General features: G+C 39.8%; 1 protein-coding gene across 1 annotated transcript; it reads left to right on the top strand.

The window, feature by feature from the left end:
- The first annotated feature begins 5648 nt into the window (after nucleotides 1-5648).
- Nucleotides 5649-15796, top strand: LOC115689092 (protein TOO MANY MOUTHS). The gene is made up of 5 exons (XM_030615057.2): nucleotides 5649-7166; nucleotides 12692-12846; nucleotides 13351-13498; nucleotides 14339-14601; nucleotides 14893-15796. Exons 1-5 carry the CDS (start codon nucleotides 5691-5693, stop codon nucleotides 15557-15559), a joined length of 2709 nt encoding a protein of 902 aa, XP_030470917.1. The 5' UTR covers nucleotides 5649-5690; the 3' UTR covers nucleotides 15560-15796.
- Nucleotides 15797-16971: the final 1175 nt, after the last annotated feature.

Raw genomic sequence — 16971 nt, 5'->3', positions numbered from 1 at the left:
TAATTGGATATGACCCTCGTGAGACACTTGTGCGACACTGAGAGTGTGCTCGAGTACAAGAGCAACCACGATATGGTTCAATTTAAGTTTCATTTGTTTCGTGGAAATTTGCATGATTTGAAAAATGTTTTTCTGAAAATGGTCAATTATATAGCTTACAAAAATAAATAAATAAATAAATAGAAGATATTTTCATTATTCATGAAAATAATAAGAAATAATATTTCACAAATTCGTATTCACTTGCATGAAATAAACCGCATACATCTAGTTCAAATCTAACTAAAATAACAAATAAAAATTAAGCATTATTAGATCTGTTTATTGGGCGTGCTCCTGCCTAGTCTGCTCAGGCCCGAACCTCCTAAGGTCTTGCCCAGGCTCGCCCATCAAGCCACCTTTCTTTTTTCTATTTTTAAGTTTTCCAGCTAAAAAGATGAATAAAGATGGAAAACAAATTAAAGGGAAAAAGTACAAAAAAAGTCATAAATCTATTGCATCGGTATTATTTCAGTCACGAATATTTCAATTGGACCAGTTTAGTTCTAAACATTTTCACATTTGTATCAATTGAGTCTATCTGGCATCACTGACGTGGACGCTAGCCGTCCTACGTGACACGAATGGCACTAAGGCTGACAAAATTTACATCTTTAAATATTTTTTATGTTATTTTTCTTTTCTTTTTTCTTTTTCTTTTTCTTTTTTTGTTGTGGCCGACGAGGGTCATGGCCCTTGTCCAATGCCCAATGAGGAGTAAGCGATTTCCAGCCAAAATTGATCGGATGGACTTAATTGATCATAATGTGAAAATGCTCAGGACTAAATTGATCTAATTGAAAAGTTTGAAATCGAATCGGTACCGATGCAATATGTTTAGGACTTTTTTATTACTTTTTCTCAATTAGGCACTATCTAGTGCATTGCGGCTCTCTGAAATTTCATAAAAATTTGAGACCAAACCAAATTATGAAAAGCCGTAAAATTTGGTACGTGAACTTATTTCTCTTTTTCTTTCGACCAAAAAAAAGAACTTATTTCTTTTCCCACTTGGGAAGGGAGAAGTGAAGAGTTCGAATCCCCACTTTTTCAATGGGTTAGGGATGTTGACGTTTAGTTTCGGGCGTGGAGTTTGACTTCTATGCTCTACAATGAGGTAGGACAAAAGTCTGAGAGTGAGTTGAGAGTTAGAGTAGAACAAGATCAAAAACAAAACTTATTTCTTTGAGAAAACACAATTAGATCGTCAAGAACTTGTAATTTGAATTTATTTTTTTTGGTTTATTTTTTGAATTCGTTCACAAGTTATTAAAATAATATGTCGCGCAGCCCTTCACACGAGAAAAGAAAACGAGCCAGTGATAAGACAGTACACTTTTCAGTTGTTTTCTTCCTTACTTATATTAAGGCTCCGTTCGTTTGGCAGAAAATATTCTCCTTTTGGAAAATATTTTCCTAGAAGTCATTTTCCTGGAAAATGTTTTCCCGGAACATAATTTTCTGGTGTTCGGCGACCAATATGAAAAAGTTTCGAAAAATATTTTTCACCGGCGACCGGCGGCGGCGGAGGCCGACGACCGGCGGCCGGCGGTGGCGGGGCGGCTGCCGACCGGGCGGCGGCGGGCAACCGGGCGGCGGCGGCCGGCCGGCGCGCGGCGGCGTCGCTGGCAACAATGACCGGTGGCTAACAAAGTGGTGACCGGGCGATCAACTTCCTCTCCCACGGAAAATATTTTCCCTCCCATGGGCAATTTTACCTTCAATTTGAGGGAAAATGATTTCCTCTTTGTGAAAAGAGGAAATCATTTTCCTCAAAACAATGAAGAATTTGGGGGTGGGGAAGGAAAATATTTTCCCACGGAAAATATTTTCCGCCCCCGAACACCGGAAAACGCGGAAAATATTTTCCGGAAAAATATTTTTCCGCAAACGAACACAGCCTAACTGACTATCGATTAGCACATGCGGACATCCCAGGAATTCGCACGCTTCTAGAAGCAGGGTCTAAAAAATGAAAAGAAAACATAAATATTTGTCTCGTGAAAATTGAAGAATTTGTAAAATATTTGCCTAAAAATTATGATGCAATTAAATCATTCCATTAATTCTGTATAACATAACTAACACAAATGCTAATATGGCTTTTTTTTACTATTATCTGTTCTATGTGACGATGACGTGGTTAAAACGCGAAACGTAATGCTATAATGACAATGCTTTGGTCCAAAAATGATTTTTTATACAAATTTCATTTTAATTAAATTAAAAAAAATCTAAATAAAAAAAAAGGAGGAGAAGAGTTAGAAGAGCCCTTGTCACTTGGTTTCCAACTCTTTTTTTTTTTAAATTTAGCTTATTATTTTAATTTAAATAAAATTTGTATAAAAAATCAAATTAGACCAAACAATGTCGTTTTAGCCATTTCATCGCCACATAGAAGAGAGAAAATATTAAAAAAAGCTATATCAGCATTTTTTGTCAACCTAGTTAAACGGAGTCAATGGAATAACTTAATTGCACTAATTCAACAAGTTTTACGATTTGATTGCACTTTTTATGAGTTTTAGGACTCAATTGCACTTTCGTAATAAGTTTTAGCACTTCCGATGCACTTATCCCTAACATGAATAAATACTTTATTGAGGATTATACAAAAACATCAATAAAGCATATATAAATTTGGAAAAGAAGAGAGAATGACTTCTAAAAATATGGACGAAACGACAAATTTTAAGATGGTGTGTTGCTTCCTGCTAGTTCAATCACGTTGTCCACGGTAAATCAAGTCCATTGACAATTTACCTAATATACACCTAGAAAATTTCAGAATATAGTAGGGAGAAGTTAATTGGGCGGACATTGTAAACTTGTATCATCCTTATATTCACTTGATTCATCGCGTGTGTAGAATGTGCACGTCAATCAAGAGGAGGTGAATTGATTATTTTAGAAACCTTCAAATTTTTTTTCGCAAATTAGTGATGGATAGTGCATAGAATGTGCACTTGTGCCGTAGAAATTACCAAACAAACTCGAAAGAGTTTTAAGGAATAAAAAAAGTACTGATCAGATTTATAGTGGTCCAGTCTTCCACTTTGGCTTACTCCATTCTCCCAGCTCTAACGATTCCAACAAGGCCATAACCCACTACGCAATTCTCAAGCCATTATAGCTCTGTTGACACTCAAAATTACCCCTGATGGGAGTGGGCCGGTTGCAAGTCACAAAGGACATAAAACATGGCCCACATAGCATGAATCCGGAAAAAGGCCGTGAATTAGGCCCAGAGGCATTGGGAAAATTTGGAGCAGTTATCGACAGGACACGTCATAAAAGTGTCGACAAGTCCAAAATCACGAGCTTTGCACGTGACGTCGACAAGTCTAAAATCACGGGCCTTGCACATGACGTCGACAAGTCCAAAATCACGAGCTTTGCACGTGATGTCGATAAGTCTAAAATCATGGATTAAATACATGGTGACACGTGATAAAGAAATTCATTTCCACGCGTCAAAAGGTAAAGACATGACTGTGGGCGTGAAGATCAAGGAAGTTAAGGAATGAAATTTAGGAAACAGCAAGAAATAAAGAGACACGTGGAAGAAAATCAGCTATTACGTGATGCCCAAGGAGCGTAAGCAACATCGACAAGTCAAGAAGCGGTTAAAGTGCGAAACGTAATGAATTAGAAAACGACTTTCAAGGAGAAGTGGCCGGTCAGCGGTTATCAGGCTGCTCTATAAATGCTCAAGGATTTCCGACGTAGAAAACCCCCCGAACAACACAACACATCTTTTATCTATCTTTACTTTTAGCACATTAGGAGTAGTCGAAGTTGTAGCTTTCAGATTCCACGTCGTAGATTCAATTCCGGCGAGAGTCTTTGTCAGGTCCAGAATTGTTGATTAAATTCCAGTGTTGTGCTACCAGTTCAGCGTTGTCAATTAAATTCCGGCGTTGTGCTTAGAATATAGCTGTTGATTAGATTACAGCCATATTCTCTCAAGTCACGTCATTGATTAGATTTTGGCGTACCTTGAATTGCAATGTCATATATTAGTCGTGTCGTTGATTAGATTCCGACATAGCTTGGTCTCAGCATTTGCAAGTCGTCATCTCATTGTTAGTATTGTCGAGTTTGGTGTATCATCGTGTTAAGTTGTAAGATATAAGTTGGGTTTAATAAATGCATTTGACATTCTCTGTCCGAGCTTGATTCAAGACACTAGTCTCCTCTAATAAAATCCGAAACGCAGCGTTCGGTGAAAGATTTTCGACAAGTTCGTACAAAACGTGTTACTTTCTAGTCGAAACTTCTAGAAATGCATATACAGACTCTAGCATCTCTCATGACACTATATCACTCCTCTTCCATCATTACAAATTTTCAAGCTCTTTATATAGAATAACAATCAGAAAGTCCTCAACTTTGATAAGTGCCACCCACCACTGTGATCAATAGAGGAAAGCAAGAGATTCCATTCAATAGAGAGAGCGTCGATCGTGAGCTTCACAAGTGTCACCTGCCACTTTGATCTATTCTTTTTAAAGACTTCTAAACTTAAAATAAGCGTTGAAATCTTTATCGAGTCACGTGCACGTTGGTCCGACCTTCATTGGTCATCAGAACGTCCTGCTTAGCATTGAAACCCATTTCTAAAGTTAGGACACTTTGCTTCTTCTAACACTCTGCCTGACATCTCTTCTCCTTATCCAAGAACGGAAAAACAAATCCGATTTACTCCAAGCTACCTTTAGTGGATTCTAATACTCGAAGACGATTGTGAAACACCAACTTGAGTCCAATTCAAATCGATAGAAAGCTTGGTGCACTCAATCACGGCTTTTGCGAGTCTAGCATCAGACAGGTCACAAAACGGGCCACCTAATTCAAGAATCGGTTTTCGATCAAAACAAAAAAAAAAAATCAAGAATCGGTGCATGCATGAGATCTATGTGCAATTGATTAGGGCTGTTGATTAAGCTTGCTTTTTGGACGAGATTGTTCACTGATTGTCTCCTACCAGTAGGATCGATCTTAACAATTGGGGAATGGTGAAAACGTGCGCCAAATTCTTGTTGGATCTAAAGATTTGCCAAAACTCTTGCAATCTAATCATGTCGCTCGCTCCAATTCTCATTGGCCGCATGATTTGCCAAATTTCCCCAGCTCAGTCATTAGGAGAAAACTAGATAATCGATCCTAAATTTATTGTACGGATGTCAATTCAGTCCTAAACTTTTCGATTTTATCGATTTAGTCTAAATCCTTGTGCGAAATTCCAATGTAGCCGGAATTGCTATTGTGGCGGCCCAATCATCGCGCAAAGATTTAAAAATGAAATTGGCAAAACTGAAATGTTTTGAATACCGTACAATAGGTTTAGGTGTGATTGATGATTAGGACATCCCGAGCCTGTCCTTCGATTCGTATCCAATTAGATAGGACCTCGAAGCAGCCCAAGCCGAGTGAAAGTCCCGTGAAACTCATTGAATGCTTTGAGAATTCCATACATTTATTTCGTTTCCTCTCCATTCTCGTGAACCCTATAATTAGCTCACTTCAATGCCTGCACCAACCTTGTACAATCTCATCCTCTATCCCCCCCTTATAACAAGGCCCACGCACGGTTCAATCGAAGATCACTCTCTCGAACCACTTTCACTTCCTTCGTCGTTCCCGCAAAGATGAAACTCCATCTCTTCCTACCAAATTTGGTCTTCACGGTCGCCATCCTCTTCCGTCTGGTACCTCTCGTGGCGCCGTTCACCGTGATACCCTCGGACTCCGGCCTAGTCGACGCCCCGCAGAACGGGCTGAAGAGCGGGGCCCGGACCGACGCGCGGGAGCAGGAGGCCGTCTACGACGTCATGCGCGCCACGGGGAACGGGTGGGCCACGGACATCGCCGACGTGTGCCGCGGCCGGTGGCATGGCATAGAGTGCATGCCCGACAAGGACGATGTGTACCACGTCGTCTCGCTCTCGTTCGGGGCGCTGTCGGACGACACCGCGTTCCCGACCTGCGACCCGAACCGGTCCTACATCTCGCCGTCCGTGACCAAGCTCCCTCACATCAGGACCTTGTTCTTTTACCGTTGCTTCAGCTATAATCCTCAGCCAATCCCAGCATTCTTGGGCCAACTTGGCTCCACATTGCAAACCTTGGTGCTCAGAGAAAATGGGCATGTGGGTCCAATTCCTAGTGAAATTGGGAACCTAACCCGCTTGAGGGTCCTTGATCTCCACAAGAACAACCTCAATGGTTCGATACCGGGTTCCCTGGGCCAGGTCGCCGGTTTAAGGTCGCTTGATTTGAGCGGAAATAGACTGACCGGGGCGATACCGGGCTTCGGCTTCCCGTCCTTGAGTGTACTAGACCTGAACCAAAACCTCTTAACCGGTCCAATCCCATCAACCCTAGGAACATGCCTCTCATTGATCAAAATTGACCTCAGCCACAACCATCTCACTGGTCCGATCGCCGAGTCGATCAACCATCTCCGAGACCTCATTTTGCTGGACTTGAGCTACAATCGCCTTTCGGGTCCATTCCCCGACTCGCTCGAGCACATGACTTCTCTCGAAGCACTCATACTGAAAGGAAACCCGATGGAATCCGTAACCATACCAAATGACACTTTCGCAGGCATGAACGTTCTTACCATTCTAGCACTGTCAAACATGAACCTGCGTGGACCCATCCCCGAATCACTAGGCCGGTTGCCGAGCCTGCGCGTGCTCCACCTTGACCGGAACAGCCTGAATGGCTCGATACCGGAGAGCTTCCGGAACTTGAGGAGCATCGCGGAGTTGAGGCTGAATGACAACCAATTGACGGGGCCAATCCCATTCGGGAGAGAGATGGTCTGGAGGATGAGAAGGAAACTGAGGCTCTACAATAACTCAGGACTCTGCTACGACGCTGGCAGTGGCTTTGAAGATGGTTCGGACGCTTCTTACGATGCAGGCGTTGGCTTGTGCGATGATGCCACAGCAAGAAGTGGGTCCGCAAGAACCGTGCAGCATATGTCTGAAGCCAACGATGGGGACATGACAAGAACAGTTCAGGCGTCATCATCGGTCGAAGCCCATCGTCGTCGTTCTCTACTGGTTTTGCCTCTGGTCTTGATGACTTCGATTGTATTTATTCCACTTTTGTCGTAGAGGAGTGTCTGAAGCCTGTATAATACATCGTCATACAATTTTTAAATTGTTTTATGAAGCTGACGACTGTTGACTATTCCTAAAGAAGAACCATCTACGAACGATTTAGTTTTCAATTTCGAACTTTGGTCTTCGAGATGACGATAGGATCATATGAGATTTTTCTTTACTACACTCTCCGATAAGTTACAAGGCAATACTCCTAGACCAGTGATAGGGTGTGTTTGACAACACATTTGCAAAGCCCTTGGGAGCAAATGCAAATGTGTCTGGCAAATATTTTTTGGAGCCCATTGGAAAATGCTAACATTTCCAAGGGCCTTTAGCTCAAGGCGGCTTCGGACCTGCTTTGGAATGTTTGGTTTCTCAACATGCAAAGGCTTGAATTAATGAACTTTTTTGAATTTCCCGGTAAACATTATGCACATTGAAAAGATGTAAATACATTCTTTTTTGGCTAAGGGATGTCAATACACTCTAAAATTACTACTGTGATTTGCATTTCCAAGGGAAAAAGAAATCCAGTCAATTTTGTTGGGCTTTTGAAGAGGATTTATATACAAATACAAAGGGAAAGTTCAAGATAGGTCCAATGTTGGGTCTGCACCAGCAGGTTTTGCCATTGCTTGTTGGTGTATCATGCCCCTAATTGGGCCTTCTTCGGGACAATTATGGGCCCTGCAAAAGTATGAATTCAATAGCATTCCTCTTCTTCAAAACAAAAAGAAAATAACTAAACAAGGATATATACACTTTCAATAGAATTTTGTTTTTTCAGAGGTTGCTGATCTTTGTCTTTGTGTGGCAGCTGTAAAAGAAATAATAATAATAATAATAATAATAATAATAGACGAGTAAATTTCGAAGATTAAAGAAAAACCCATAAACCAATTTGAAGACAATTTTCGAATTCATCACTTTCCTATTAAGATTATGTGCATAAATACAACGAAATAGAGTATAAAATCGAAAAAGAGAAATTAAGACACAAAGTTTATTATGATTCGCCCTTAACCTAGGGTTACATCTAGCAGATAGATCACATTATAATTATCATATCTCACATCGCTATTACAACTCTCAATAATAAGAGAAAGAGATCATATATATGTGGGCCTGAGAAAGCCCTAAGTTACTCGGTAATTATTCACGGGCTCAAGTCCAAACTATCAATAAAATACTAGCCCAAGTTATAAAAACCCTCTAGTGGCCCGAAGGCGCTGGTTCCGGACCCCCCGCCTGTTCGCCGGAGAGCATGATCCCTCGTGCCTTTCTGTGAATGAGGAGTATGAATCGCATCCTAATATTTACCCGTAATAAAAGCTAGCCGGCAAGTTAAATAAAAGAAAAAGTCCAAATGGATGAAAAAGAGAAGAATTGCACTAGCTTGTCTGGATTTCACAGCTTTTGTCTTGCTTGTAAAGTTTGGTATGGACACCGAGGATAGCACGATAGAATGATTTAGGGCAGTTTTTGTCTTGTAAGAATGGGGAGACCTATAATATTGTTGTGCACTTTTTTCTGACATCAATCATTGGTAGGCATACCAGCCCAGAGACTTTGGAGCCTTGTGCAATAAGTGGTTGGGCATCGAAATATGCCATCAGCTTGCTGCTCTGCAAATCCAAGATAAGTCACTTTGCTAAAAAAAGAAAAGAAAAAGACAAAATCTCACAAAGCCAAAGGAGTCTTGTAAAATACTCAATGGTTTTCAATTTTTTTTAAAAATAATAAATTAATTTGCAATATTAGGACATCAACAAATGCACAATTTAAACAAATCCGTAGTCGAAAACTATAATTTTCGGGCACCAAAGCTGGAATTAAGCTCTGAACTTTAAATCCTATCGACTTACCGAGCTTCGCAGTACTTAGGAAAGGTGGTCCAAGATATTCATCAAGTCCTTGTACACTCTTGTCATTTTCGTGTACTTTTAGAAAGATCTGATTGAATCTCTTCACCCACCTCCCACCCCCAATGTCCTTATTATTCCCCAGAACTTGCTTAGAGTGATGAGAAAGCATTTTCAAACCGGATAACCAGACAAAGTTGAGCAATCATGTCTTATTCATTGCTTTGTTATGTTAAAATAAAAAAAAGGAATCCTATTTTGAAGTTTCTAGGTAAGTAATGGCAGAAAACAACAGAGATATATGTACCTATATATAGTTGACATTTTTGAAATTTCTTGTTCATTTGTTTCGCGAAAAATGAATGATTGTAAAAATATTTTCCTAAAACTAATCACTCGTATCGCTATAAATGATCAGTTAATAAAAATATTTTCATTTTCAATAGCAATTTTTGTCAATATATTTTCGTGTACGATGGAAATGTTTTTTTGTTCATTAATTTACATAACAAATACGAGTGGCCATTTTTATGAAGATGTTTTCCAAATTATTCGTTTTCCTCGAAACAAACGGACCCATAATTACATAACTAAGTGCCCATCTAGCACCTTTTTTGAGTCTCAAAAACAGTTTTACTTTGGGTCAAGTGTACTCTTACCAACCAAAGAAAAACATCCATTTGGAATTTATATAAAGATGTAATTGTTAATAAGTTCCCTAAAACTAAAATCATTACTATTTTCAATGCGTTGTGTCTCTCTTGTATCGTGTGTAGTTAATGCATGGAAAATCGAAATATTTATTTACTACGTATATTAATTGTTCCGACGTCACTCGTTTACAAGACCGTTTATGTAATTCTTGAATTATGCAATCATTATTGCAATGTGGGCCTACATTTCAGCTCATCTCTGCCAAAAAAGATGAGGACTTCAAAGTAAGGATATGCTGGGTAATGTATAAAGTAGAGAAAAGATACGGTTTAATTAATTATATTATCTCCTTTTTTCTCCTCTTTTCTCAGCCAGAAAAGAAAGCGGAAGAGATCTTACTTTAAGGAGCACGAACGTCCACCGTAAAAGATAAAAAAAGATAAGCCATTGATATAAAAAAGGGTTAATACCACGAAAAATTCTAAACCGGTATATTTATAACAAATTTACCAAAAACTAATCTTTTGATCACAAAAAACCCCAAACTGGCACACGTGTGACAAATTTACCTCGAACTAATTTTTTGATCACGAAAAACGTGACAATTTTACCCCGAATTAATTTTTTGATCACCAAAAATCCCAAACTGGTACACTTGTGACAAAATCTAGCTTACGTTAGTTTTCGTTAAATTTTATAATCAAATTGATGAGTTTGATAACACACGGTAGTTGACGGGTGTATCAGTTTGGGGTTTTACCCCTCCGTTTGTCACAAGTTTACGAATTTGTGATTTTTCGTGATATTTATCCAATTTAAAGGAGGGTAAATTTGTCACCGGTGTACCGATTTAGGGTTTTTGGTGGTAAAAAAATTAGTTCGGGATAAATTTGTCATAGACGTACCAGTTTGGGATTTTTTATGGTCAAAAAATTAGTTCGAGGTAAAATTGTCACATGTGTACCGGTTTAGTATTTTCCGTGGTCAAAAAATTAGTTTGGGGTAAATATGTCACATATATACTAGTTTGGGGTTTTTTATGGTCAAAAAATTAGTTCGGGGTAAAATTATCATAAGTGTACCGGTTTGTAGTTTTTTGTGATATTAACCCAACAATAAAAATATATGTCCATTGGGTGAATTATTTATTTAATTTGAATTGAATGGTTTAAGTAATTGCGTTAATCGAATATTAATTAATACCCGTAACCATATTTGTCCTTTCTAACGTCCGTTCAATCAAGCCCCACACAATTCAATGGAATTATTTGTCGGTCGCAATCTCCAGCAAAGCTTTTCATTATCTTGCCTTGCCAATTTATCCGCGCAATTAACGAATTAAATTCTTCATTATATTTCCAAGCACGTTTCTCTAGTGAATTTTTTTCCCCATTTGATATTTTAATTAGGGAATCATTTCCCCAATTGAATAAGTTGAGTATTTTTCATTAACAATTTATCTTAATCTAATCACTCATCCCATTGAAGAACTCAAAGGTTTTGGAACAACATTGTAGGATTCGGACCAAGTTGACTGCAGGTGATGCTGTTTGGATTAAACTAAGTTATTCCTTGATTAGAACAAGTGCTGCACTAAGATAATAGACATTGCCCAAGAAAATTTTCTAGAAAAATGCTAATTTTTGGTTCCTCAAAAGGAGGAAGTGAGTGTTGTGTTAGCCACTCAAGAAGCACATAGCCCAACAAGATACCTGCTCCGTCCTTCTTTGGTTTTTTTTTTTTTTTTTCAAATTTTATACTTTTTTTAACTTTTTGGTGTCGTTTGGAAGACCAACTCTTCTAGCCAAAACCAATCAAATGAGAGGGTTTAAACAATCAAATTGGGATTACTTTTTCCTCCTCACATTGGCAATAAGACAAATTAGCTTTCTTGGAGCATGTTAAAATGGATCATCTCATTAAAAAGGAGATCATTTGATGTTTCGAACTAGCTCTCTCTAAATGAACGGTCCGAGTGAGAATCGAACCTGAGACTTCACGCTTTATAATGTGTAAGATCTCAATTATTTTACCATTCAACTGACCCTCGAATTTTAACAAATGGATTCCGCCGGTCAATAAGATGTAGAGCAAGAATGTTTCTTGAATCCCAATAATAGTAGTTGCATGGCGAAATCTCTAATAATCCGCATGCGATTTCCTCACTTCTACATATAACAAGGACACTAGGCATGCGAAGACCACTCTAATCTAGGAATCAATGCTATCCCACATCTCCAATAATGAATCTAGCCTTTGACCTACCTAAAAAACGGGACATCGGAATTGAATACAATCGCGAAAATGTAACGGTGTACTTCATTAAATATGGAATTATTATATAGAGATAGCTAAGCAAACAAATCATGCGGACATTATGCTGTATTCATCCCCGAACTATTTCAGGAGTATAAACTCGAACCCCCGAGATCCGATTTAACAAATTTCAAATTTTAAAAATCCTTGTGACCAAGCTGTGAAGAAGACTCTGCCCACCCCGCAAACCAAAATTCTCACCAAAGACAAGTAAAAAAAAAAAAGAAAAGAAAAAACCAATAATGAACCGAGCCGAACCTCAAAATTGGTTTTATGTCATTGCACGACAGGTACAGATGTGATTAAAAATTAAGGAATGGGCCCCCACGTGGGGCCCAATTGGGGGGGCAAATTTGAAAATTGAAATCAGCTCGACCGGAAAAAACCAAAACTTCTAGAGAGAGAAAGAGAGTGAAAGAGAGACTTGGCTTACACACTTTCTTGTCCAGCGAAACAGAGGCGCTTGCGCGACATTCGCTTGTCTCTGCTTTTCTCCGAGGAGAAGGAAAGAAAGCAGGCAAGAACGAACGAAAGACGAGCGAATGTGGAGCGCGGTGTTGCTTTCGAGAGGCTCACGCTTGGCATCTCCTCGTCGGTTACGGTTGCTTCACTTTCTCTCTCTCTCTCCTCCGCTGACCCGGCTCCGTTCTAGGGAGAGAAACGGCAAGGAGGGAGGGGGGCCTGTCACAAGCTAGCTAGCCTGCCTGCTCGGGCAGAGGAAGGAGCCGAGAGAGGGACAGAGGAGAGAGAGAGAGAGAGAGACAGGGAGACGAAAGGGAAGTGGGTTTTGATTGGTGGGTGGGTGCGGAAATGGCGTTTTGTCCCTTGTTCTGTTGTGGGAAGGGACTGGATCGGTGAGTTGGCCCGCTCTTTTTTCTGTAATGGATTGTTGTGCCGGTTCTTGGAGCTCGCGGGTCGTGCGATTTCAGGGTCGTTTTGATTCGTCTGCTGGTGAATTTTGATTGCGGATGAACCGTGCTCCGTTGTTGATTTTCCATTTTGCCAAAGTCAAATGTGATCTAGGGAGGGTTCAGATTCTTGATCCGATTCGGATTTCGCTGATTGTTACATGGGTGTTTGAGAAAAGTTCTGTTTTGATGCTCTGTCTAGTGTCCAGTTGCTAGTCGAAGCTGGAGATGACTAATTTTTTTTTTTTTTTTGATTGGAGAGGACCATAGACAGAGACAGATTGAGATTAACAGCTATTGTTTGACTTGATTGAGACGAACGGCGCTTGTATCGTGATTGTCCCATTTACGTGTTGATATCTTGATTTCTCTGGAGAGGTGCCTCTATATTTTTCTTCTGGGTTTCCTTAGCAGTGTAACGATGGTCTGATGTTGTGAGTTGCATCACAGAAATCAACGGGGCAAGAAGCAGCTGACATGGAGGATATTCTCATTGAAGGAACTGCATTCAGCTACGAATAATTTTAATTACGATAATAAGCTTGGAGAAGGTGGTTTTGGCAGCGTTTACTGGGGACAGCTATGGGATGGATCTCAAGTAATAGCCAATTGCTTCATTCAAATTCGCTGTGATTATGTTGATTTTGTATTGCTATTTGGTTATGCCTATCCATTCTTGGATTCCTTGCAGTGAAAAATTCTAAATTATGAGGCACCAAATTTCTTGCTCAGTAGAAAATGCATTGTTCTGGATGAAGCTTTCCCAAAGTAATTAATCTTGACCAGTGAAGTCCTGTACATTTTGACTTTTGTCTAGGACGTGGAACTAGATGAAGGACAGCAACTTTGGTAGAGTCTGAGTTATAATGTATGATAGTTTTGGCCACTTACAAAGTGTGGTGTAACTGAACTCCTTTATTTTGACTAGGGCTCTTGGTGGTGATTGTATCTGGCTAAGACGACTAGGGAGATGGAGCACTATGTAGTTCTCTGAGATTTAACTCCAAAGATCTCTACATTCCTAGGATGTGATTAATTTTTTTGGACTTTGCTAGTATGACATCCTGATCAATAGTCAACTGAAATCAGAGTTTTCCTTAGGAGTTTTCCTCAACATTGGAAAAATTATGAAGTGTGTAAAAATTGCACAACCTTTGAGAGGGAGGGTATGAACTCTTTAGTAGCCCTCTTCTCTGATTTCCCTCCTCCTTCTTGTTTTTCTTTTTCTTCTAGTGACATTGACGGCTCGTGCCTATGGGAAAGAGATCCTTTCTTTTTGCGTGCTTTTTCAGTGTGCATGTTCAATCACCATCAAAAGAGATCCTTTCTTTTTTGCGTCCAGACATTACCATGGATTTTAACTCTTTGCATCCGTGTTTTACTCCAAATTTTCATATTTTATGGAGTAGCTTCTATTCTTAAAGTGAAATATTGGCAGATTGCAGTAAAAAGGCTGAAGGTCTGGAGCAACAAAGCAGAAATGGAATTTGCTGTTGAGGTTGAGATACTGGCAAGAGTACGGCATGACAATTTGCTTAGCCTTCGTGGCTATTGCGCGGAAGGGCAAGAGCGTCTGATTGTATATGATTACATGCCAAATTTAAGCTTACTCTCCCACTTGCATGGGCAGCACTCGTCAGAATGCCTTCTTGACTGGAACAGGCGGATGAATATTGCAATAGGTTCTGCTGAGGGAATTGCGTAAGCTTTGAGCAACCCTGCCTGTCTTTTTATGTTTGATTTAAACCCTTATGAAGGCGTTGAATGACCACTTTGGCTCTATAATTAAGCTAAACTACTGATATATATTTCACTATATTCTTTCTTTTTGTAAGATGGTTCTGCTTCTCCCATATCAAAGATCTACATGAAGTTCTATAATTCGAGTCAAAGATGATCAAGTCTTGTAGTTCGAGAATAGAATATTGTTTTAACTATGGCTCTGTATAGAGGTGTCATCAACTGCTTATATTTTTTCTTTTGTCAATCTAGGTATCTTCACCACCATGCAACCCCACATATCATTCATCGGGACATCAAAGCCAGCAATGTTTTGCTGGATTCTGATTTCAAGGCCCGAGTTGCTGATTTTGGTTTTGCAAAGTTCATTCCCGACGGTGCGACGCATGTAACAACCAGAGTTAAGGGTACTCTTGGCTACTTGGCCCCGGAATATGCTATGCTAGGGAAGGCATCGGAGAGCTGTGATGTGTATAGTTTTGGCATTCTATTGCTTGAGCTTGCCAGTGGGAAGAAACCCCTCGAGAAACTGAATGCCACTACAAAGCGTACGATCACTGATTGGGCTTTACCACTGGCCTGTGAAAAGAAGTTCAGCGACCTGGCAGATCCAAGGATTAATGGAAAGTATGTGGAGGAAGAGCTTAAGCGAGTTGCGCTCGTCGCTCTAATATGTGCCCAGAGCCAGCCAGAGAAGAGACCCACCATGCTCGAGGTGTTGGAGCTTCTGAAGGGTGAAGCCAAAGATAAAGTAGCTGAACTAGAAAATCACGAGCTCTTCAATGGGCCAAAGCCTGGACAATATAATGACGGGTTATCGGTCGCTGAGGACAGTTCGGAGTTCATCTTAGAAGATAAGGAAGGGAACAAGGAGGTCAAGGAGGAGATTACAGCAGAAAATACAAATCCTAATGCGTGAAGCTATTCGGCCTGAGAAGTTGTGTATTGAAAATTGAACCTCTATTGCTTGAGACTTAAACTGATGCAGGGTGACACTGGCTGTGTTATTTATTAGATCTGCCAGGAGAGACGCTGCTCAGTGGATCTGATAGATTGGTTTTTTGGGTGGTTTGACATTCGTGTTTACCATTTTCCTCTGCAATGTCCTTGTTTTTTCGGTTCTTTGAATGATGTTGACTGCTTATCTCGTGGGTTAGGGGAATTCCAGGTTACTGTAGAAAAGCTAGAACGACAGGTTACTTTCTTAATTATCACCCGGTGTACGTTGTGTATGCAATCTCTTGTTCTTTCATTGGGAATGTTCAGATACATGGAATAGCGTTGTTAAGGTTCTCTTGTTTGTTCTGCAGGTGAGCTTTGTGGCTTATCTGCTTCGAGATAAATCTGTTTTGTGCTTCTGACAAGCGCTTAAATATTGTTCCACCACTATCTGCAGTTAAGTATACATGCTGTATTTGTTCGACCCTTCAGGCGAAGTGGCACGGGCCTATGCAGGTTCAGGTTATAGACACTCCACAGGAGGTTATGTCCTTCCTCTTTAACATGTTATGTCGATCTCACCCATGCAAAGCCGACTGTTAAGCGAAGGAGGTAATTAGAGCATACCCTGTTGGGCGAAAAGCCCATGGGCCCCACAAAATCTAAGAAGTTCTCGGACTCTCCCTTAATGCCACAACTTACTAGCCACTCTTAGGATCATTTTACCCCAAGTTTTGCCAACAAAGTTAGCCACTTATTACTCAGTTATTGTGCCACATCTTGATTTTCAACCATATGTTCAAACTATGCAATTATATTATACATCGGATCATTTATTAACTCTAACCTATGAATGCTTAAATGATTGCAACTCAAATGAAGCTTCTCATTTGTGTACTTGCCTTGGCCGAATTATGCTCTCTTTCTCTTCCTCTTTCATAACCACGTATCACTCATTCATGTTGCCACATCTCCAAAATTCCCAACCATATGTTTTAACAAGGGAAAATGACACAAAGAGTCCATGAACTTTGATTTAATATGTAATGTGGTTCATGAACTTTTAATTTGTTCAATGTAGTACCTGAACTTTAACCCAATGTGCAATGTGGTCCCTGAACTTTTATTTGTTCAATGTGGTCTCTGGACTTTTGGTACATATTCGATTTAGTCCCTTGAACTATATGAAAATGTTCAATTTAATCGTTCCATTAATTCAAGTTTAGGGACTACATTGAACATTTTCATATAGTTCAGGGATTAAATTGAATATGTACAAAAAGTTCAGGGACCAAATTGAACATTAAGCTAAAGTTCAGGGACTATGTTGAATAAATTAAAAGTTCAGGGACAAAATTACACATTGGGCCAAAGTTCAGGGAATTTTTGTGT

The sequence above is a fragment of the Syzygium oleosum genome, unplaced genomic scaffold (assembly GCF_021117445.2).
Source record: "Syzygium oleosum isolate NSW1041296 unplaced genomic scaffold, Sole_v2.1 Sole_v2.20, whole genome shotgun sequence".
In the NCBI taxonomy this organism is placed as follows: Eukaryota; Viridiplantae; Streptophyta; class Magnoliopsida; order Myrtales; family Myrtaceae; genus Syzygium; species Syzygium oleosum.
Note: the sequence above shows the minus strand (reverse complement) of the source record. Positions and strands in the feature narration are given on the sequence as shown.